At 41.7% G+C, this 25,420-nt stretch overlaps 1 protein-coding gene across 1 annotated transcript; it reads right to left on the bottom strand.

The window, feature by feature from the left end:
• Positions 1-11,387: 11,387 nt before the first annotated feature.
• LOC131299751 (uncharacterized) lies at positions 11,388-12,277 on the bottom strand. The gene is made up of 2 exons (XM_058325331.1): positions 12,006-12,277; positions 11,388-11,920 (listed from the first exon to the last, which is right to left on the bottom strand). Exons 1-2 carry the CDS (start codon positions 12,037-12,039, stop codon positions 11,388-11,390), a joined length of 567 nt encoding a protein of 188 aa, XP_058181314.1. The 5' UTR covers positions 12,040-12,277.
• Positions 12,278-25,420: the final 13,143 nt, after the last annotated feature.

Genomic DNA, 25,420 nt, shown 5'->3' with positions numbered 1-25,420 from the left:
ATTCTGAATGGGACCCAAGAAACAAAAGTAACAGAAGAGCACAAGACGGCATTCATTGAGGGAACATGGCCATTGTGCCTTTCGGGTGTAACTTCACTGCACTTAGAGCCTTCGAGGAACAGGAGTGGTGACCTGTTACCTTACGCCAAAACTTCGATGCTGGCTCCGGACCCACGGCATACTTCGGTATGATGGTAAGGAAGACAAGAATGACAGATCAGAGTAGAAAGTAAGAGACATAGGGCAGGAAAAGACATTCGCTCTTGTACTGTACTGGGCCTTAGCTACACGGTAGTGACCCGCCCCCTTCTACAGCTCTTCTCTACTATCTCCCAAATCTATTTTCGACATCTTCCTTACCCAGTGGGGAGGTGAAGTAGAGAAAGAGGCCCTCGGGGGGCATTGGATAATAAGTGAATATGGCCTAGAAGGCCTCTAAAGGAGCCTATATCAAAAGTAAGGTGTAATCACCTATAAGAGCATTTCCAGAGGCCTTCGGCTCACAATAATTAGTGGCCATAGAAGGGGCTTCACTCCTAAAATGATGTCGGCTATTAAAAGGTCATCCCTTATTCCATTCCTTCCTCGGGTCAGGAATGGCGGGATGCTAACTTCTTACGACTCCAAACCATACAGTAGTTACATCCGAACAAATGGCTAGCTCCTAACTCGTTAACTACTATAGTATGGAAACCCCCCTAAATCCCCCTTGGCTATGGGGGGGGCTTCTCGGTCTCCTTCCTTCGGGTTGTTACCATTGTTTTCCTTCGGTTTGTTACAGTTGTTTTCTTACAATCAAAACAATAAGAAAAACCAGAGTGTTCCGTAAACTCTAAAAAGGAAGTCCTTCATTGACTTAACTCAAAGCCTCCTTCCTCAGTGCACTTTTAGATAAAAAAAAAAGGTCAACAGCTTCTCATCAAAATGAAATTTGATCAATTGCATGCATTGCATTCACTATAAGAAAACACCTCTTTTTTGGTTAGCTTTCTTCTTTATCCTTAGCTCTATTTTAGGAAGTTTAGGACAATCCCTTTGCTTGCTTGTTGAAATGACGTTGGTGATGAATGAACGCTCATTCAAGCTCATGAAACAATCTATATCTCGATCAGTGAAGTGGGATAGCAGTTACGGTCGTGTCCTAGTGAACCTATGCTAGCCTTGCATTAAGCCCTTTAACGAATGGGAAAGTAGGTGAGATCAAAGGAACACGAGTCTTTTGTTTCGCACAACCTCTCGGGCATAAGAGTAGTACCAAAGGCAGCACCTTCTGCTGATATTTATTAGTAACCTACATTGAAACCTATCAAGGTTGTGATTGATAGATAAAAGGATAAAAGTTTGGCTTGTTAATACGAATATAAGGGCTCAGTACTAAAAAGAATCATTCTTTCCCCCAAAGTCAGTCTGAGAATACCCTAGATTTTGCCAATGCAGCCCACACAGTACGAAAAATTGGTCCACTCCGCAAAGCTAAGTTTTCGGTGTGCTCCCAAGGCCTTCCAAAATCTTTGCCTCCTTTCTCATGCTTGATGGAATAGTTCAATGCCCCTTAAACGAAAAAGAAGATAGCAAAATGCGAGGAATCAAGCCCTTCCCAAATGGGGTTTTCTTGTAACTGGTGCGTTCATAAGGTTTTTCCCGCAGTTTGCAAAACGTTACTAGAAAAAAGGACTATAGCGACGGTTTTCATGCAACTGTTACTAGATTGCAAGACTATAGCGACAGTTTTTAATAACAGTTACAAAAAACTAGACTATAGCGATGGTTTTCAATAACCGTTACTATAAACCGGACTATAGTATAAATATTAGTAGGTGCTTCATTTTATACAAGTGTTGTGCTAGCCAAGTTGGTTTGCGTACGCGCGCGAGAACGCGAGGTCCTGGGTTTAATTCCCAGGAGGAGAAAAAATTGTTGCACGCTGCCACGTGGGCACCACATACACGCCATGCGGGTGACACGCGAGTGCCATATCAGTGCCACGCGGGGGGTGACATGTGGGTGCCACGTCAGCACCACGTGGAGGACACGTGGCCATTACGTCCTACAATGGTGATTTTTCAAAAAAAAAAATATTTGTCTATAGCAATGGTTGTAAGCGTCACTAAAGAAACCGTCACTAAAAAAAAAATGTACCAATGCTCGTCAAACCCGTCGCAATACCTCTACGGTGACGGATATCTTACAACAGTTTGGCCGACAGTTGGTGAACCGTTGGTATAGCCTTTAGCGACACTTTTTGTGTTCTTTAGTGACGCTTTTGACCATTGCTAGATCTCGATTTTCTTGTCGTGTTCCTAAAAACGCATCCTCTCAATTACAAACGATTTGATTTCCTTTCACTTCCTAAATAGACACTCTAGAAATAAATTTCAACTCAATAATAAGAGATACAAATCAATGTATTTTTGTCATGGGATTTGCCAAATAAAAACTTGACCTTACACAAGCTATCTAGTTATTAGAACACCCATACTATTAAAAAAAATTCAATCCATCACAGTGGCCAGTTTAGTTTAAGGATGTGAATGAAATTGATGAATTAGTAAATCTTCTGTTCAAGAATGATTTATTGTCATCCCTTCCATTTCAAATCATTGGATCATTGTAAACGATAAAATTTTCTCCCATAGAATATTGGAAAGCCAACTACTATTTAGTTGGTTAAAAGTCATTAAACACGCTTTGCACCTCAATCAATTTTTAATGAGTTATTGGTCCATATTTGTTGGAATACATACTCATTGTTCAACTTCCCTCTTAAGAATGTAAGTCATAGCCATTGTTGAGACTATATATAATACTGTAATGGCTCGTTTGGATGAGGTATTAGGTTTGGAGGTATTATGTAAGAAGAAGAGATTGGATAGTAAGAGATATTAGTTAATAAGGGATGACCCACATTAATGTTATATTTATAAAGGGGGGGATTAAATAGTGATTGGTTTGGATGAGGTATTAGAAAGAGGGAATAAAATAGTATAGAAAATTAGAGGCCGCCCCTGTTTTTTAGGTTCGGTTTGAACCCAACCCTGAAATATTTTCCTAAACCTGCACAGGCTCGGTTATTTGCATCCTAACTTTTATACCCTCAATCCAACCACGCTCCTTCAAAACCAGAGCCACGATCTTCCCACAAATTTCATCGAATGCCAATCTCTCTCTCTCTCTCTCTCTCTCTCTCTCTCTCTCTCTCTCTCTCTCTCTCTCTCTCTCCAACGCCAACCCTTTCTCTCCAACAGATCCTTCACAAACTTTCCATACGAAATCGAGTTCGTCGGCCTCTCTCTAATCGCCGATCTCGACCTCTCCAACTTTGAAAACACCAAAATCCTCTTCGCATCCTTCATCGACACTCCCTCAACAGAATCTGTCGTCGGCAACAGCAAGGCTCAGCCCGTCGAGGCAGAGCCGATCACTGGCGAAGTTGTTGGATCTCAGCATCTCCCTTAGTTTTTCCCCGACGAGGATGGAGAGGAAGACTGGTGGTGGAGTCACCGATTGTTTGCGCGCCGGCGCTGGAGGAAGCGGTGGAAGAAGTCGGTGTCGGCAGAGTGCTCTGGCGAGGTAAGGAACTCATGCTGGAAGTTCCAGCACACGATGGCGGCGCTGGTTGTGCTGGTGTTCTCCACTCTGCTTGTTTATATCTTGTTTATATGTATCGTTGTAAATTCCACTAATATATACTTAAGTATTTTATTTGATACTTTAGATAAATTGAAAATATTTCGATTAATTTTACGGAAATGCCTTCTTTTGTGTGGTTACTTTGGATGCTTTGCTGTTGAACTTTCTTGGTTACTGTGGTGGAAATGGTGTCGGAAGAGAGGAAGGATGCTGAAGATTCTGTGAAAAAGAAGTGGAAAAAGATTGATTGTCCGCCGATCTGAACTTGAGGTGAGAGAAGTTTTTGGGTGAATATGTACGAAAGAACAAATCAAAAATAGAATCACTCCAATTTGATTACCTTTTTTGTTTTTTTGTTTTTTTCAATTTTTGTTAGTGTGTGTATTTTCTATGAGAACTATGTATTTTTTCTATGAGTAACTGTGTATTTTTTCTATGAGAATTGAGTGTTTTTCTATGAGAATTGTGTATTGTCCATGAAAACTGTCTATTAGAACCGTGTATTTTCTATGAGAACTATATATTTTTTATAAGAACTGTGTATTTTTCTATTAGAACCATGTATTTTTTATGAGAACTATATATTTTTTTTATGAGAATTGTGTATTTTAGTATATGATAAAACTATGTGAACTGTGTATTTTTCAATTCACATAGTCCAGCTCTCATAATCAGTTCATAAAGCTAATTTTCTATGAGAATAGTCACTTTTCGTAGCCAATTCTCATATAACTGATTATAAAAGTTGGCAGTTCTCATAAAATTGACTATGAGAATTTGCAGTTCTCATAGTCAATTCTTGTCAATTCTCATAGCTCAATTCACATAGCCAGTTCTTCTATGAGAACTGAATAGTTCTCATAGAACTGACTATGAGACTTGACAGTTCACATAGCCAAGGGTATTTTTGTCTGAAATAATATGATTCTGGAATTGTTATTTTCTATGAAAACTGTTATTCTCCATGATAATTATCTATGAGAACTGTCTATGAGAACTATGTTTTTTCTATGAGAATTATATATTTTCTGTGACAACTCCCTATGAAAATTGTGTATTTTATATACGAACTGTATATTTTTTATGAGAACTGTCTATGAAACTGTGTTTTTTTCTATGAGAACTGTCATTGTCCATGATGATTGTTTATGAGAACTGTGTATTTTTCTATGAGAACTATGTATTTTCTATGAGAATTGTGTATTTTAGTATGTGATGAGGCTATTTGAACGGTATATTTTTCAGTTCACATAACCATTTCACATGAGAACTGTATTTTTTATATGAAAACTGTATTTTTTTCTATGAGAACTGTTATTGTCCACGATGATTGTCTATGAAAACTGTTTATGAGAACTGTGTATTTTCTATGAGAATTGTGTATTTTCTGTGAGAACTGTGTATTTTATATAAAAACTGTATATTTTCTATGAGGATTGTGTTTTTTCTATGAAAATTGTGTTTTTTTTCTATAAGAACTATTATTGTCTATGATAATTCTCTATGAGAACTGTGTATTTTAGTGTGTGGTGAGACTATTTGAACTATATATTTTACAGTTCACATAGCCATTTCACATGAGAAATGTCTATGAGAATTTTGTTTTTTTATGAAAATTATGTTTTTTTCTATAAGAATTGTTATTATCCATGATGATTGTCTATGAGAATTGTGTATTTTTCTACGAGATCTATGTATTTTTTTACGAGAACTATGTATTTTAGTGCGTGGTGAGGCGATTTGAATTGTGTATTTTTCAATTCACATAGTTCTCATAGAACTGACTATGAGAATTGGCAATCCAATTCATAGAGCGAATGGTATTTTCTATGAGAATTATGTATTTTCTACGAGAACTATGTATTTTAGTGTGTGGTGATGTGATTTGAATTGTGTATTTTCCAATTCACATAGTTCTCATAGAACTGACTATGAGAATTGGCAGTCCAGTTCACAGAGCCAAGGGTATTTTTGTCTGAAATAATATGTGTCAAAAATTGATTCTATAAATATAAATTTTATTAAAAATGGACAAGTAGACAAAATTAAGAAGAATGGACAAAATAGTAAAAATGTATGAAAAATCAAAAGAAAGGACTAAAATAAAGAAGAAATATATTTGTCAGGACTATTTGAAATCCGAACCTAGAAAATGGGGCTGGCCTAAAAATTCCCCAAAATAGTACGTGGTATGGATGGAGGATAAATAAGGGGTATTAGGAAGGATGGATAATGTAAAAAGCTATCAAATGACTATTTTGCCCTTGTGGAGACCCAAACTTAAATATATATTACTTTATATGTATAATTACAAATATAATTAATCTTTCAAACTTTAAGCCGTAATATTTATTTTTATTAACAAATGTACTAATTTAATAATATTACAAAATGAAAAAAGTCAATTTTACTTTGGAAAAATTCATGTTTTTTATAAAAAAAAAATCTGATTATTTTTATTTTCTTGGAAAAATACATTGTTTGGTAGTTAAAAATGTGTACAACAATTTTGTTAGGTGAATTCACATGTGCCGAACATATTTATTTGGTGAAAATGTGCCTAACTAATATAATAATTATATAAAATAAATAAAATAATGTCATATCGTATTTTAAATGTTTAATAAAAATACTTAATAATGGTTAACGTAGGAAATGTTATCATTTTTTAAAAATGTTTAATAAAACCGAAATTTAAGAATTTTTTAAAAACCAAAATTTATAAAATGAATGGGGAGTAGATGGTAGTTGGAAACATGTGGGTGTTAGTTGAATTCATGTGAGGAGTGGGTTCAACAAATTAATGCCTCCAAATTTTCTATAAATAGCACTCATTTTTCATATCTCATCCCACATCTCATCTTCATTTTCTAAATTCGTAATTTTGTTTTTTTCATCATTTCAATGGCACACCGGACTTGGAGCGAGGAGGAGGAGGATACGTTGTTAACAAACCTTACGAGCCTTGTCGATCAGGAGGTTTGGCAAATCGACAACGGAGGGTTCAAACCTTCCTACTTGGGAGTTCTTACAAATGAGATGCGAGTTTTTTTCCCTCAAGCAGGTATAAACGAAATTCATATTGAAGCAAAGATCAAGAAATGGAAGAGTGATTATCGCATACTAGACGCTATGCTTAGGTGTCTTGGGTTCGGGTGGAATCCAAATGAAAACAAACTAATGGTTGGAAATGAAATTTGGAATGAATTTATCCAAGAAAGTACTCTTAAATTTTTTTTCAATTTTGTAGAAAGTATTAGTTTGTAAATTTTGATAATGTTTTCTACCAATTATATGTAGGATCACAGACATCAGAGACATTTTCGGGACATGCAATTTCCCCATTTTAATCGATGGGCCTATTGCTTTATTTCTGATGAGAACTAGAAGTTTGAAGTTTAAGGTGGGCATTGGAAAAATAAATTGAAAGTTGTGATAGTAAATGGATTGATGAATAAATTTGTAGCCTTCCTAATGTATCTGAAGTATTTAATTTTATGTATGTCTTGTGAAATGAATGGATTTGCCATTTCGTGGGTTCCTAATTTGTTTTATGTATGTGTGTAATGGTGCATTTCTGTTGGTCCTTGTATTGTACCATTGTTTTCAAGTGAAAATGCGATCCACAGATACATGACTAGTCTTTCATACGTTAATTTTGAATTGAATATCCAAACCAATATTTAATCAAGTGATTTATGAAATAAAAAACGTACAACTTACGGAATTTGTACATTTGATAAAGTCTTCCCAACCTAATTCGTCCAAATTCTTAAAATAAAATACCTACAACTTCATTCCGAATCAAACAGATGTGCCAATAAAATACAACATACGAAGCCTAAAAAAAAAGTTACAACAAAGTATGTTGTTAGATTAGTTTGATGTGCCACTTCCAATCACTTGTGGATGTAGAAGCACCGTCACTTGATTGATGTTTGGTTTGAGCGAACTGCATGTCTTGCATGAGCCGATATCTTTCCTCATGAAATGCTAACAATGCTTCTTACGCTTCGTCTAATGTGTTGTACTTTTTCTTCAAGTTCCCCGCGTATCCATTAACTTGGAGTTCCGCGGCCGACCAACTTGTATATATTCCCGATTTACGGCCAACGAAAACCACCAAATACTTATATTTATCTTCACTTGCCATGGAAAAACTATTCGGATACAACAATTACGATATTTCAATGTCAAACAATAGTAAGAGTATGCTTACAAATAAATATGGCTCAGATATATTTGACCGGCACATAGTGCACTACTTGGCTACAAGTTATGTTGCCGAATGGTTATTGAACCGTTGGCCCTCATAACTTGTCCCGCCAAGATAAGTGACTCGCCTTAAATTGTCTCATTTTATGTCATCATGGCCTACATATAATCGACAATTCAACAAAAAATTAGAATGAAAACAGCAGCAACAGTTCAAAAACCGTCAAAACTGTCCACAAACTGCAGTTTTTTATCACTGTGCCAAAACTGCGTTGTCTATAAACTGCAGTTTGGACAAATCAACCTGGACACACAGCAGCACATCACTACAGAAAACCAACTTGGACACAGTACATCTGCCCAACACACAAATTGGAACATAGACAGGAACAACAGCAGTTTGGACCAGCGATAACCCAAAAAAACTGCATTTTGGACACAGCTCGTTTGTGATATCCCCATTCTAGCAGATACCAACCAGCACTATAGATACCTACAGCAAGCAGTCAGGACACAGCAATAACCCCAAAACAGTGCAGTTTGGACACACCATTGGACACAGCTGAAAACTGTAGAGAGAGCTCAGATCATGTAATTTTATTCACAAGGGTGTGCATGGCTGCAACCAATAGTTGCCCCGCCAAGGCACCACATTCATTTACATTCTAAATTTTTCATCATTGCCATATTAGGGTTACCAAAAATTGCACAAAATAGCTAAGAAACCCAAAAACCAGTTCAGAATGGTAAGAGCAGGGTGAAAACTAGAGGGATCACACACAGAAACAACATGGTCAACACTAGACAGATCAGACCAGACAACATTATTGCCACACTTGGACTGCACTTACAATGTCCATTTACATAACTGGATTGATTCATGTATTGCATTGGAGTTATGATAGGGCTCAGATAATGTATTTGTAATCACAAAGGTAGTCATGGCTGCAACTTTTGTTACCCCACCAATGTTTCTACGTTAATCACAACTAATGTATTCATTCATCATTGCCCTATTAATGGCAGTTCAACTGCACCAAATCACACACACACTGCACATGCTCCACAAAGCTGCTAGAAAGTAGACAGAGGCTCAGAAAAATTTCATCACAGCTTTCCATGGGCTCCGACAATATAAATCCATCATAAGGGTACTCATGGCTGCAAGTACCGTTACCCCCACCAAGGTATCTACCTTAAATATGAATTTAATCGTTTCATCATTGCCCAAGTAAGACTCACTTAAGTTACAAAAACCTGTCATGCAAACAAACTTCATATTACATTCCCAAAGATGAACATAATGTATGCATCAAATGTACCAATTTGCCAAGTTTAAGATCATAGTGTATTAGTTCATATATACTTCATACATCCATCATAGGTCATAGTTCATATACATCCTCCATTGTTCATTACACATTGACAAACTTCATAATACATCCCCAAATATTAACAAAAACTATGCATCTGCTATGCATCCAACGTACCATATCCATTTACAAAAGGCAGGAACTGTTCATTAGGAATTAAGAAAAGGCTTCCTAATTAAGGGGACGACAAAAAAGTTATGTCACTACAAAAAAAGTGGGTAAAGTACCATTCTTGCTTATAATGGTACTTTAGCCACTTCAAAAAGGCATTCATTCCTTAATGCCACTAGATGGGACCATACACTTCACCGGCAAGGATGGCCTCCACAAAAGCTTGCCTCTCCTCGGGCTTAGTCCCATAGAAGTCATATACCCTTTCTTCCGCTTGTACGATTACTGCACTGAGCTTGAACTTCTCAGTCAAGGTGATATCAAGCTTTAACAACTCATCTTTCACCATCATGCGTCGGGCGGATAGCTCTTTGTCATAGCCAAAAGAATTGGTCATCTTCTCCATATAGGTAGTGCTTGATTTGAAGAAATTGTCCATGCTCGAATGGATGGACAACTCCGCATCACCCATTCTTGTCCTCTTCCTCTTATTTGGGACTCCGGCATTGGCCGCCGGCATTAACCCACGAGGAGTGGAAGTGGGGAGTGATGCATGAGGTGTGGAAGTTACGGGAGTTGTGGGAGTGTTGGGGAGTTGTTGATCGTAGTCCTCAAATAGGGCATCATAGAAGTCATTGGAGTTGTGTGGCTTCACACTTTCATTAGCAAAATCCGGCCGCGCAATTTCGTCATAATCTTCGGCGGCTGCCCCCGTTGTCCTATCCTTGCCAAATATGGTTTGCCAATCTTCAAAGTACGGGAAAGACTTCCCGTACAAGCCTTGGGCCTTTTTAGTATGGGCCTACATAAATATTTGCAATTTTACTACGAATTCTCATGCCTTATTATTCAATTAAAGCATTGTAATTGAAGATGGGGAATTACCTTTTCATACGCATCCCATATGGGTTACTCCACATCGATGCGTTTGTTGAGAGCATCTCACTCGAAACCACTTAGGCCAGTTATGTCTACAATTCTAGACCATACGGATTTCCAATACCTCACCTTGGAGTCAATGTGGGGGTTTGCCTTAAGGTTGCACCCCGGGAGCACTTTGTGTAACTCCTTCTCCAAGTGGGTGGAGTAACCCGTTTTGAAGCCATTTCACCTCTCCCCCACTTCACTTAGCATGCACATCATTAGTGCATCCTCCTCAATTTTCCTCCAACTCCTACGTTTTGCCTTTGCAGGCCCTTCCACCTCCACTACTTCCACATTGTTACTACCCATATTTGCAAATGCATTTAAAAGTGTGCAACAGTTGTAAAAGTATGACCTTAAATATTACGTTATGAAAAAACACCGGCACATAGAACTGTACGTTGCAAGTTGTTCACAAATAAAAGTTACAATCAAGTTCCAAATAGATTTTTATTACAATGTTTCATATAACAAAACTAAAATACAATCACGGAAGGATGCCCTCCACTTGTGTAACGACCCACTCCATCTTTGTACAATATTGTCCGCTTTGGACGCCCAAAGCCCATAGACTTCCCAGTGAGGTCACCCATCCTTGGATTGCTCCAGGATGAGCACTCTTAACTGTGAAGTTCCTATGCGCTTTGACCTGCCCTCATGGCTTTAAAAGGCCTTGTACAAGTATGATGGATCTTTTCTTATAAATCATGACTTGCCCCCTTCCGTCCGGACGCTTCCTGCAGTACCGCCGGCCACCGAAAAGCGGAGTGTCACAATCTACCCCCCTTAGGGATGCAATGTCCTCGTTGCACAGGCCCAGCAACCTTCCCCTGATGGCCATGGTGTGGCACTTAGTTCTGTACAGCACAATCAGTGTGCTCGTACCAGATTCTAGAGGTGGCCCCCACCATGTAGACCAGAGTTGTGCTCTGATACCATATGTAACGACCCGCTCCATCTTTGTACAATATTGTCCGCTTTAGACGCCCAAAGCCCATAGACTTCCTAGTGAGGTCACCCATCCTTGGATTGCTCCAGGATGAGCACGCTTAACTGTGAAATTCCTATGCGCTTTGGCCCGCCCTCACGGCTTTAAAAGGCCTTGTACAAGTAGGATGAATCTTTTCTTATAAATCATGACTTGCCTCCTTCTGTCCGGACACTTTCTGCAGTACCGCCGGCCACCGGAAAGCGGGGTGTCATAACTTGTCCCCCACCATTGGCTAACCAATGGTTGTACATGGCCGCCGCTAGAGCATCCCTCCCTGCAGTCCACTCATTGGAAATCTCAACGTTAGCAATGTTATCATCAACAGGGACATCGTTCACATGTGCTCGTTCCCACACTGTGTACTCGTGTTCAATGGGATCGTTCGGCATCTCTCTCTTAATTAGGTTATGAAGCAAACAACATGCTGACACGATACGGCATTGAGTCCTTATGAGGTAATAGGAGGGAGATCTCAAAATGGCAAACCGCATCTTGAGAACCCCAAAGCTTCTCTCAATGACATTCCTAGTGGCGGAGTGTTTCATGTTGAAGAACTCCTCTTTGCTTATTGGCATGTGACCTTGCCTCCAAATGTTAATGTGATACCCCTGGCCACGGTATGGTGCTAAAAAACTGTCCCCATTGGTGTAGCCGGCATCAACAAGGTAATAATGTCCTGTAACCAATGGAAGACAACACATTGATGGGTGGATAACTTTAATGGAGTCAAGGTAAACATGAACTTAGGATATGAAACATACCACGGGGAACTCTAAGACCGTGGGGTCTTTCCATGGCCTTTCCAAGGATTCTAGAATATGTGGTCGATCCTTCCCAACCAGACAATACATAGACAAATTTAAGGTCCCGGGTATAAACACCTAAGACATTTGTAGCAATCTCATCCTTCCTCGACCTATATCGTGCCCTGTTAGCGGCCGGGGGATTTACTGGCACATATGTCCCATCCAATGCCCCAAGACAATTCTACCAAATTTGGACAAGAGTATTAACGTAAGTGAATATGGCGAACTAGAGGAAAGCTTTAGAATGAATGAAATAGGAACAATTCAAGAGGACTATACCTGAAATCAATTCCACCTAGTGTCTTGGTAGTTAGCAGGTACAGGGTCTGGCGTCTCTAGGAGCATTCGGTGAAGGCGCAAGACCGCTTGGAGTACAGCATTGAAATGCCTACTTATTGTCTCAGTAAACCTATAGAAATAATATTTGGTACGCCTCTGCTTCGTATGGTGACCGAGGACCCACAAGACTATTGCTACCCTCTCCTCGAGACATACGTTGCATGAGTCACTTAATCCAACACCTCAGACTAACCAACATAATCTCAAAAAAGTATGCCTATTAACCATCACCTGTTCATGGCAGTCCATGTCATTATCCCTTAGAAGTCTATTGATGTTGTTTATGTGCGTCTGGTAAAAGTCTGGATTCGGAGACAACTCCGGACGACGAGGGCGAAACGTGGATGTGATGACCAAGTACAGACGAAAAACACCAATGACAGCATTCATAAAGGCCTGTAATGCCATCAATCCCTCTTGCTCCTCTTCTCCTTTTCTGTTTCCTATTTAATCTTGCCATCCTAAAAAAACACTTACAAGGTTTAGGGTTTTTAATGAAAACCTATTATTTGGATCCTAAAAATAACAATGAATAGACATGACAGCAAACAACCTGTTCACTACAAAAAAAGGAATAGGTAGACATTAAAAAAAACTACTTCACCGGTAGACCAAAAGTAGTGTAGGGTTTTTAATAAACTGTCATCTCCTTATAAATTTAAACATTTCCAATGATATAAACAGTCCTAGGGTATTGCACACGGAAGTTCTAAATCAGAAACACAATATAGATTCAACACAAAAGCCAGCAATCCTACTTGAAATTCATGATTCAAAAGGCAGATAATGTTTCCCAAACACTCAAGCGATTTGGGTAGTTTAATTGTACTCTGACACTCTATGGCTTCAATCTCATCAAAATTTGTCACTAAATTGGTAGATACTGCTTCAAATTAAGTATGTATCACTGGGACATGATTTTCAGAACTGACCCACTATTTGGTTATTTTCCACATATCAAAACTCGAAAATTCCATGATGTCAAGTAATAGACTCACTGTCCTCATATTGAAGAAGCAAACTAGTCATCGTCATCCCGTTGATGACATTGGTAGCTTATCGTGTTCAAAATATAGGTACTACACGAGCAGTTCCATCACTAATTACACTTTGAATTCATTTACTGAACTTCAAAATCAGGGTCATTACTAGGGGCTCTGTAGGGAGGTATTCCCGAGCAAATACATTTAGTTGCCGAACACGTGATGTTTGGGAGCACGTGGTGAATACAACTGGACTTATCTCCGGGCAGTATGAAGAACAACGATATGGAACAATGACATGTGAAGTCCCTGGTCCATGCAGTCTGTTCGGCTAAATAAAGGCCAATGACATGACAAGTCATTGGTGTAAACTATCTGTTCGGCAGATAAGAGACATTTTGATTACATTTGGACCAAGTTACATGTGAAGTCCTTGGTCCAGGTAGTCTGTTCGGCCATGAGACGGCCGAACAAAGAAGAAGCTCCAATCGAGAGTAGGAGCAGAGGGAATACTCTGAAAGATTCCAGAGTAGTCATGTCCCATAAAGGGATAAGATCCCAAGAATATAGGATCTGAGAAAGATACCCAACGAGTATGGGATGTTCAGCTCATTATGGAAAAGAATCCAAAGAGGACTCTTTTCTTAGTAAACTGATAAAGGAAATAAGAATCCTTGATATCCTGGGTTTCCTATACGAGTTGGGAATCCTAGGGCAACAGGAATGCTTGGACAGCAAGCATCCATAAATCTATAAATACGAGGTAAACTTAGAGAAAAAGGTAGGCAATACTTTGCATTCTTGCTTTCCTACTGATAATTAGGGTTTAATTGCTAGTACGTGATACTAACAAAGGCATCGGAGGGCCTTTGCCACGAGAGGCAGAGGTGCACTCACCCCCTGTCTATTTTGCAGATTAGGGTTTCGACGACGAATTAAGGTTCCGGTGAAGAGGCACGAGAAAGTCGTTGCAATCTAGTTGATCAGAAGGCATCAATTGTTTTCATCCCCCTACAATTGGCGCCGTCTATGGGAAACGAACGAGTTCCCTTTTGAAAAATAAGAATGATGGAAGAAGATCCAGCTACACCATTTAGTCCGAAGGACCAGTTGGGTGGGGGAAGAGATAAATCCCCACCAGGCGCACTGAGAAAGCCTACTGGTAGACATGACAGAGGTAGCTCCAAAGAAAAAGGAGACAAAACTGCTACTGGCTCTACGAGAAGGAGTAGGTCACATCGAAGGGATGAGTCAGACATCCGTTCAAGAAGTATACACGATGACAATGATCTCCTAGATAGAAAGAGAGGAGAAATCGACGAGTATGCTCGTTTGATTAAGAAACGAGAGTATGAGATACAGGAGTTGCAGCGGATACGAGAGCACCCAGAAGATTCTGGACTCTCTCGTAGGCATTCCCCAAGAGATGGAAGGACATTGGTAGTCCATAAGCAGACCCATTCTCGAAGAAGAAGGAGCAGAAGTCCTGTTATAGGGCGTTATGAGGCTTCTCCACGAAAAAGGGGAAGAAGAAGTAAAAGCCGAACACCCGAGAGAAAGGCTTCTTCATGAAAAGGGAGGAGCAGAGACAGAAGTTCCACCCCCGAAGAGGAGGGAACTAGAAAGCATCATCGAGAGAGGTACGAGAGACCTGATGCTGATTGGGTCAAGGCTTCGGCCCACAAGTCAAAGGAGTAAGAGGATTGGACAGTAACTGCACGAGAAGCAGCACGCAGGGCCCTGAGTAATATTGCAGCCTCCCCCTTTACAAAAAGGCTACAAGAAGCGAGATTGCCGAGCAGAGTGAAGCACGGTGCGTTCGTACTTTATGAGACAAATACAGATCCCGTGGCTCACATACAGCATTATCAACAGGCCATGTTTATGCATGAAGGGGATGATTCCATCTTGTGCAAGATGTTTCCCTCCAGTCTTGGAGAGGTGGCTTTATCCTGGTTTCATAAGTTGGCCCCACGATCCATACGAGGATGGAGGCAGTTGGCAGAGGAATTCACTGCTCGGTTCTTAACGAGCAGAAAAGCCCCAAAGACTTTTGAGAGTCTTTCCACCATGAAGCAGGAGGAGAACGAGCAGATCAGGGATTATGCAAAGAAGTACTGGGAAACTTTCAACGAGATTGAAAGTTGCAGTGAAGAGTATGCAATTGCTACGTTCAAAACTGGTTTGCCTGTTCGGGGAGAGCTGCGCCGTTCATTGAATAAACATCCGGTAGCCACCTTGGCTAAACTGATGGAACGGATAGAGCAACACGCCAGAATGGAGGATGACATACTTCGTGAGGATGGCAGGACGGTTGCCGAACAGCCGAAGGCACCTGCCAAAAAAGTGGATAAGCCAGAGCCCAAGACTTATAAAAACAGAAGGGAGTACGGGCAGGCTAAGAAAGAGCTGTAGGTGGATAAATTCAAGTAGTGCTTTGAACAGCACTGGAATGCAGCGGCTCCACGTGCCTCTTGAACGTAACCCTAACTCGTCAGAAAAACCCTTATCCTGCAAAACAAACAAGGAGTGAGCGCACCTTTGCCTCTCGTGGCAAAGGCCCTCCGATGCCTTTGTTAGTATCACGTACTAGCAATCAAACCCTAATTATCAGTAGGAAAGCAATAGAATGCAGTGTATTGCGTACCTTTTACCTCTAGGCTTGCTCTGTTTATATAGACATTCGGATGCTTGGTGCCCAAGCATCCCTATTGCCATAGGATTCCCAACTCGTATAGGAAACCCAGGATATCAAGGATTCTCGTTTCCTTTATCAATTTATGGAAAAGAGTCCTTTTAGGATTCTTTTCCATTACTGACCGAACATCCCATTCTTATTGGGTATCTTTCTCAGACCCTATATTCTCGGGATCTTATTCCTTAACGGAATACCACTGTTTCTGGACTCTTCCGGAATGTTCCCTCAAATAGTACTTCTCTCTCTGTTCGGCCATCTCATGGCCGAACAGATGGCCTGGACCAATTACCTCACGTGTTACTGGTCCTAAGGAAACAATTTGAACCATATCCTTTGTAAGGAACTCTCCACTTGTTCGGCTCTCTCTTGCCGAACAAGTTTCTATGAATAGTGGCATCTCATGTCATTTTCCTTGTATCTGGTCCAATAACATCTCATGTTATTGTACCGAGAATCGTACAACCTCTCTGGACCATTGACTTCTCATATCAGTGGTCCACAGTGCGTTGACCCTTTGTTGACCGTGCTCGGGCTCATTTTGCACCTGTTCGGGAATACCTCCCTACAATTGCTCCCCAGCTTTGCTCGTTTATATTTTACTCAGATGACGAGTAAAGCTTTTAACCGAACAAATTCACTTTGTTTCTGCACCCTATTTCACATATTGGTGCAATGTTTCATCACTTTGCTTAAAAAATCATCTTTTCTTGTGGCCGTCACAGGCTTTTAGCCCTAACCTTTACACGCGTCGATCATCGTATTGCGTTTCATTAAATACGAACAGACGTGTTTATGGGAAAACGGAACGCTCAAACGGCGTCTGGGATGACGTTTCACGTACGCCACCCACTTTTGGGGTATTTTTGGGTTTTCGTCCCATTTTCAAAAATCTCAATCTCTTTCTTAGACTTCCTCAGCAGAAAGAGGCGATTTCAAGGTTTACCCGCCATTGAAGCTCTGTTCATCATTTCAAAACCTCCTCCTTTCTGCTTTTAGGGATTCAATCGACTATTTGTCGTAAGTCATCATTCCTCTCCTTACTGCTCTTTTTCTCTTGGTAGATTGTTCAAAATCTTTCGTTAGGGTTTCATCGTCCCCTTTCTTTATACTTCAAAAATCCCCAAAAGGTTTTCTGTTGATGGGGAGATTTCGTAGACATTGTAATACTCCTCAGACCATGGCTAGTTTTAGATCTCGATATGGGATTCCTGACAACGTAGCTACTGTTTTGGCTCCTGAGGATGCCATTCGTGAAAGCTTCGATTTTGACACCCTTCATATTCCAGTAGTAGCCGTCGTTGAAGGCGGAGTTAGGTTTCCCCTAGCCCCTCTGCTCCGCCAAGTCTTAGCATATTACAGGCTTTCGCCAATGCAGGTTTCTGCTAATTTCTTCAGGGTAGTTATGGGCATAAATACCTTAAACCAAATGTTAGGGACTTCGCTAGGCCTGTATGATATTCACCATCTATACAGTATTTCTAGAACTGGGGATGCCCTTACTTATTATCTAAAAAGTAGGGATTCTAGAAAAAAGCTAGTCCTTGAACTCCCTGACTCTGCTCGAGGGGATGATGATGACTTCCTGATTGTCACGGGCAACTTCGAACCCAGAGATGAGGACGGCCAAGTGATTGGTTTTCACGCTCCTCATGTATTCGGGAGCCCACGTTAGTGCTTTCCCCTAATTTCAAATCCTTGTCCTTTTTCATAGGAAAAGCTTTTTCATGCTTTCTAATTATTTATGCTTTGCTCGGCTGCAGCTTCGAACATTAACCGGGGTTATAATATCATAACCCCTCAAGTGCACGTAGCTGATATCAAGCGAGCACTTGCTTTCAACGGCGAAGGGACTTACCTTGCTGGCCGAGCAAGAGCGGCTCAGGTTCTGCTGAGTTACAAAGCGTCATACGGGGGGTTTATTGATCGGCGTACCCGAGCAGCTGATACCCCTGCAATAGCTGGCCCTTCAAGACCAGTTCCCGAACAAGAAGAAAGGCGTTCTCGGACACCTCCGATCTCTGACGAACCAATCCATCTTGCTGAGGAAGCCTCCAGTTCGACATCCAACTCGTCTTCCAGCGGCCGTACCTTCTCAACTTCAGAGATGAACCGGCCGATTGACTTGGGCAGCCTCCTCACCATTCCTGGTCGAGGTCGTGGTCGGGGCCAAAGTGTTCAAGGTCGTGGTCGTCGCCCTCAAACGCAAACAGATGCTCCCCCAGGATTTTCCCTTGAAGAGATTGAAGCCCTTCACCGTGAGAAACGTCAACGAGTGGAGGAAACTCAAGAAAGACCCCCTACATCCTCCTCATCACCTGCTCCCCTCTGGGCTCCTCCATTCTCACACGGGAACCGAGCTATCACTGCTCGGGACAGTGTTGAGTCAGAAGGCACTGCCCTTGCCTTGTCTCAAGCTTTTCTTCTGCCAGGAGATATGCAGAAGGAGGTGGCGAGCTCGCCTGACAACCTTCTAAGCTCATTCATGTCTCACAATGCCAAGGTAAAATTTCTTTTTGTGATCATAGTGTACACAGAACTTTAACAGTTATGTTTATCACAATTGTTTTGAATGTTTCCAGGTGATGCAAAAAATGGTGGCCATGGCTCAAAAACTTAGCCAATTAGAGCCCCAACGAGCAAAACTTGTCAGTGAAAACTCCAAGCTCCAACGTACCATCATCAGGCTTGAGAGAGAAAGGAACCAGGCCCAGGGGGTTGCAGATGGCCTGAAAGGACAGTTGAAGGGGACTGAGGACAGTCTTGCCCAGACTTTGAAGGAGCTCGAGACGTCCCAGAATGAAGCCAAGGCTGCCTTTGAAAAGGGATATAACGAAGGAATCAAAGTTGCCACAGAGAGCTACACAAACCAGATGCCTGGAATTCAGGATCAAGTTTGGGTGGCGTCTTGGAGGGCCTGCCTTGAAAAAGCAGAGATTCCTGAGGCATCTCCACTTTGGACCAACATTGAGCTTCCAAGCGCAGCAGCTGGTGATCAGGAGGAAATTGTTGAAGAGGGAGATGAAGAACAGGTTTTGCAGACAGCGGAGCCTCCTGTTACCGAAGTGGAGCCTCAGAGTGATATGACCAACTCTGGCCAAAAGGAAGTCAGTGATGGTCAACGTGGAGAGGAAATTGCCACTGATGATGTGATTGCACCAGTAGCTCCTGTAATTGCTCCTTCTTCTGTGTAAGATCTCACTGAAGATGAATGAGCTCTGCCTTTCTTTATATCTGTGTTTTGTGAAAAGTTTAAGTATTTCGTACTTATGTAAGTTGTTTCGTACTTTAAATCGGCTAAAGTGTCACGTACTTTATGCATATATTCGTATGCTTTCCAAGTTTGTGCATATTTTCGTATGCTGTGGACTGTTTGTGCATATATTCGTATGCTTGTAGGCATGTATTCGTATGCAATGTTAAGTTTCTCGTACTTGGATATTTCATGGCTTAAATTCCAAACAAGTGTTCTCACACTCTAAGTGTCACGTACTTAGAACATCACACAAGTGTTCCGTACTTGCGTTTGCGTTCAAGTGTCTCGTACTTAAAAGTTGATAAGCAGTGATTAATGTTTCACGTACTTAAACTTGAGTTTAAGTTTCACGTACTTAAACTTTTGTGTTAAGTTTCACGTACTTAAATGGATATCCTATACCCTGCTCCCCAATACGAATGAGGGAATTTTACTTTGTAATTCGTATTTAAAACAAATACCAGAAACAACAATAGTTATAAAAAAAGGCGACTTTATTCATAAGCTATAGAGCTCAAGAGGGCGTTATTCGTACCCCGTGCAGCTAAAATAACAGAACTAGAACATAAGAGAGTTTTATTCGTAACTCTCACACAATCACGATGTGCAAAAATAAAAATTTATTCATATAAAAAACTTTCTCAGATTATGGACATTCCAAGGTCTTGGCACTGGGTTCCCGTCCAAGTCCGCCAATCGATAAGCCCCAATGCCCGCGATTTCTGTAACTCGATATGGGCCTTCCCAATTTGCCCCTAGCTTTCCCTCATTAGCCACTTTAGTATTGCCGAGCACTTTTCGTAGCACAAGGTCTCCAACACCAAACTCTCGTGGGTGTACATTCTTGTTATAACTTTTGATGAGCTGCTCTTGGTATGAGGCCAAGTGCACCAAGGCCCGTTCTCGTCGTTCCTCGGCAAAGTCTAACTCAATCTCCAAGGCTCTGTCATTTCCTCCACTTTCAACCAAAGTGGTCCTGTTGGTCGGCAGACCTATTTCCAATGGAATAACAGCCTCCGTCCCGTATGCCAATGAATAGGGGGTCTCTCCCGTAGACCTCCTAGGCGTTGTTCGGTATGCCCATAGGACCAATGGCAATTCATCGGGCCATTTCCCCTTTGCTTTATCCAAACGTTTCTTAATCCCATCAAGGATCGTTTTATTCGAAGCCTCTGCTTGTCCGTTGCTTTGAGGGTAGGCTGGAGTCGAGTAATAATTTCTTATCCCATACTGGGCACAGAAAGTTTTGAATTTCTTCTGAAATTGCGACCCATTGTCTGTAATCAACGAATAGGGTACCCCAAAGCGAGTTATGATGCTTTTCCACACAAACCTTTCTATCATAGGTTCAGTAATCTTGGCCAACGGCTCAGCCTCAATCCATTTAGTGAAGTAATCTGTTGCAACTAATAGGAATTTTCGATTCCCAGTTACTTTGTGTAGTGGACCCACTATGTCCATTCCCCATTGAGCAAACGGCCAGGGACTTGTCAGCGGCACCAGGTCCTCGGCTGGTGTTCGAATCATTGGTGAAAACTTCTGACACTTCTCACAAATTTTTACGTACACCTTAGCATCTTCTTGCATGTACGGCCACCAATACCCTTGGGTGATTGCTCGGTGGGCTATGGACCGACCACCAGCATGGCTTCCACAAGTCCCCTCGTGAATTTCGTGGAGGAACTTTTGCACCATCTCAGGATGCACACAAAGCAAGTAGGGTCCTGTAAAAGACTTCCTATATAGTTTTCCCTGTGGGGATAACCAGAACCGAGCAGATTTGGTCCTGATTTTATGTGCCTCCTTTTTGTCCAAAGGGAGTACTTCATCTCGTAAAAACTCCACTATTGGGTCCATCCAACTTGGTCCTTGGTTCACGTCCAAGACCATCTCTACACTTCTGCCAATGCTCGGCTCAACCAAATACTCTACGGCTATTTTTCTTTTAAACTCAGATGGCACAGCTGCGGCTAACCATGCCAATGAATCTGCATGAGCATTCTTCCCAGAACTTATCTGTTCAATATACACCCTTTCGAAGGTATCAAGTAGATCTCTGGTCACCTGTACATATGCCGCCATCTTCTCGCTCCGGGTTTCATATTGCCCGGACAGTTGATGGACCACGAGCTGTGAATCAGAATACACCCTAACTCGTTCGGCTTTTAGGGTTTTTGCACTTCTCAAACCAGCTAAGAGTGCCTCATACTCTGCCACATTGTTTGATGCATTGAACCCTAGCCGAACAGATAATTCTAACATTGACCCTTCAGGGGGTAAAAGCACAACTCCAATACCTGAACCGGTGTTGCAAGCTGACCCATCAACAAACAGCTTCCATTCCAGGGGATCTTGTTCGGCTAACGCCTGTTTCTTCGTTACAGGAGACTTTGCTTCACACTCCTTTCTCGTAGGAGGCAGAGGTGCAACCGTAGGTGAGAACTCTGCCACAAAATCTGCCAACACCTGGCCTTTGATCGCTGTGCGCGGCTGATAGTCGATTTCATATTGGCTCAACTCAACGGACCAAGTTGAGATCCTTCCCGAGAAATCTGCCTTTCGGAGCAGTGATTTTAATGGGAACTCGGTGTAGACCACAACTTTATGGCTCTGGAAATAATGTGGCAATTTTCTAGTTGCTGTCCTTAGTGCTAGGACCAATTTCTCGAGGGGCAAATACCTTGTTTCGGCATCTAACAAAGTTTTGCTCACATAATAAACTGGGATTTGCTCGGATCCCTTATCTCTTAAAAGTACTGCACTTACAGCATGCTCAAAAACAGCTAAGTATAAAATCAGAGACTCACCTGTTTCTGGAGTCGAAAGAAGGGGAGGAGAGGCCAAATATCCCTTTAGATCCTGAAAGGCTTGTTCACATTCTGCTCCCCATTCGAACCCTTCCCTTTTCTTCAATAACTGAAAGAAAGGTCTGCACTTGTCACTTGATCGGCTAATAAATCGATTAAGAGCTGCTGCCATCCCAGTTAATCGTTGGACTTCTTTCGTTGTCCGAGGACTTTCCAGATTCTGTAAGGCTTTTATCTGGTCGGGATTTGCCTCTATTCCCCTTATAGTTACAAGATGGCCCAAAAACTTTTCAGAGCCGACTCCAAACGCACACTTCGAGGCGTTGAGTTTCAACTTGTATTTTCTCAAAATCTCGAAAGCTTCTCTCAAATCTGCAATATGGCCTTGCCCAGATTTACTCTTTACCACCATGTCATCTATGTAGACCTCCATAGTTTTGCCGAGCAATTTTCTAAACATGATGGTCGCCAGTCTCTGATATGTTGCCCCTGCATTCTTCAATCCAAAAGGCATGACATTATAACAGTACAACCCTCGTGGTGTAATAAAAGACGTCTTCTCCTGATCTGGCCCAAACATTGCAATTTGATGGTATCCTCGATATGCATCGAGAAAACTCATCCGTCCATATCCCGCTGTTGCATCAACCAACTGGTCAATCCTTGGAAGAGGAAAACTGTCTTTAGGACACGCCTTGTTTAAATCTGTGAAGTCAACACATACGCGCCATTTTCCGTTCTTTTTCTTGACGACAACAGTATTTGATAGCCACTCTGGATAATAAACTTCCCTTATTGCCTTGGCTTCCAACAAGTGATCCACTTCTTCGATTACAGCGTCAACGTGCTGTACGGCTGCCCTTCGTTTCTTTTGAATGACCGGTTTATGCTGTGGATCTATATTCAAGTGATGGCAAATAACATCTGCATTTACCCCAGGCATCTCCTCTGGTGTCCAAGCAAATACATCGATATAAGTTTTCAAAAAACTAATCAGTTCGTTTTCTTCCTCTTCTGGCAGTGATTCCCCAATTAGAAAATACCTATCTGGATCAGTCTCGTTGATCTGTGTTTTCTTCAAATCCTCAACCACCCTCTCAGTTGGGTCTTTTCCGATATCCTCAATGGTCGGCAGATCCGGAGTTTCCACAGTATTAATATGGTGGGCATTATGGACTCTTTTAATGATGGATACCAAACATTGTTGAGCTATCTTTTGGTTACCTTTGATGTGCTCAATCCCATTAGACCCTGGGAACTTTACCATCTGATGGAAAGTTGAAGAGACTGCCCTCATCTTGTGCAACCATGTCCTTCCTATAATCACGTTATAGGAAGACGGTACATCCACCACCAAGAAGTCGGTTCGTAGCACCACTGTCCCAGCCCGAACAGGCAGAGTTACTTTGCCTAACGGGCAAACTGCTCCTGCTCCAAATCCAACCAATGGAGTTGCTGATTGTACCAAATCTTCTTGTGTGAGCCCCAGTTTCTTGAACGCATCGTAGTATAGCACTTCGGTGCAACTCCCTGAATCTACCAGGATTCTCTCCATATCATATTCCCCAACTCGTAGGGTTATGACCAAAGCATCATTGTGAGGTACCTGGACTCCTCCCAGATCTTCATCAGTAAAAACTATGCCCTCGTTGCTTGCCCCTTCGTTGCGACCTCTTTTCTTCCCCAACTGCATTACATGCTGGTCATGTTTCACTCGTCTCTGAAGCAATCTCACCTCATTTCTCGTATAAGGTTCGGCCAATCCATGTATCATATGGATTATCCCTTTTGGATTTTGTTCGTAATCCAATTCCATTGCCTTGTCTTTATCCTTGGAATCCTCTTGGATAAATTCTTTGAGGTAACCTCGTGAGACCAAATCATCAAGATGTCGTTTAAACATCTCACAGTCCTCTGTCATGTGACCCCAATCCTTATGGTAACTGCAGTGTTGGTTCGTAGCACGTTTTGCATCTTTATTCCCACCAAGAGTTGGGGGCCATTTGAAGTATGGTTGATTCTTTATTCGATAAAGAATCCTGTAAATGGGCTCTTTCCAAACCGTGTTTATTGAAAAGAATGACTTGGGATCCGGGGCTTGTTTATCCTTGTACTGCTCTTTCTTCGCCTGCCCATAATCTTTCCTTTCATGATAGGTTTTGGGCTCTGGCTTGTCAGCTTTCTTTGTAGGCCCCTTTACTTGCTCGGCGGCCAACTTTCCATCCTCTCGTAGGATGTCATCCTCGTTCCTGGCATGTTGCTCAATCCTCTCCATTAATTTTGCCAATGTCTGCACGGGACTCATGTTTAGAGACTTACGCAGTTCCCCCCGAACAGGTAAACCCGTTTTGAACGTGGCTATTGCGTACTCTTCACTACATCCTTCAATTTCGTTGAAGGTCTCCCAGTACTTCTTTGCATAAGTCCTGATTGGCTCGTCCTCTCCTTGTTTCATAAAAGAAAGACTCTCAAAGGTTTTGGGAGCTTTCCTGCTCGTCAAGAACCGTGCAGTGAATTCCTCGGCCAATTGCACCCATGTTCGGATGGAGCGTGAGCCCAATTTGTGGAACCAGGACAGAGCAACCTTCCCCAAACTCGACGGGAACATCTTGCACATAATTGCATCATCCCCTTCATGCATAAACATTGCTTGCTGATAATGCTGTATATGGGCCACAGGATCAGTATCTGTCTCATAGAGGATGAATGTCCCGTGCTTTACCCTGGTCGGCAATCTAGCCTCCTGTAACTTTTTTGCAAAAGGGGAGGATGCTATATTCTGCAGTGCTCTCCGTGCTGCTTCCCGTGCAGTCATGGCTTCATCCTCTGGTCCTTTCTTGGATCTAGTTCGTTCCCAATCGGAATCAGGTCTCTCGTACCTGTCCCTATGATGTTTTCTACTCCCTTCTTCTTCGGGGGTAGAACTCCGACCTCTGCTTCTCCTCTTTCTTGGAGATACCCTCCTTCGCTCGGGTGTTTGGATCCTGCTCCTCCCTTTTCGTGGAGAAGTTTTACGTCGCCTCGGGGTCAGACTTCTGCTTCTGCTCCTCCTTCCTCGTGAAGGAGCCTTTTGGTACTGTACCAAAGCGTATTCACTGCCTCTAGAATTTCTTCGAGATAGTCCAGAGTCCTCCGGATGTTCTCTGATTCTCTCTAGTTCTCTGATTTTATGTTCTCGTTTTTTGATCAAACGAGCATACTCCTCAATTTCTCGTCTCTTTTTATCAAGAACGTCTTCGCTACGGAATACACTTCTGGAGTGTGCAATCGATTCATCCCCTCGATGGGAT

The sequence above is a fragment of the Rhododendron vialii genome, chromosome 9a (genome assembly GCF_030253575.1).
Source record: "Rhododendron vialii isolate Sample 1 chromosome 9a, ASM3025357v1".
Classification (NCBI taxonomy): Eukaryota; Viridiplantae; Streptophyta; class Magnoliopsida; order Ericales; family Ericaceae; genus Rhododendron; species Rhododendron vialii.
The sequence above is the reverse complement of the archived record's forward strand: the minus strand, read 5'-3'. Positions and strand labels throughout refer to the sequence as shown.

Bases quoted from the DNA above. Each gene is read 5' to 3' on its own strand.
- LOC131299751 (XM_058325331.1), bottom strand. From the start codon at position 12,039: ATGGAAAGACCCCACGGTCTTAGAGTTCCCCGTG. The intron at 11,921-12,005 runs GTATGTTTCATA...CATTGGTTACAG, and splicing joins CGGTCTTAGAGTTCCCCGTG to GACATTATTACCTTGTTGAT.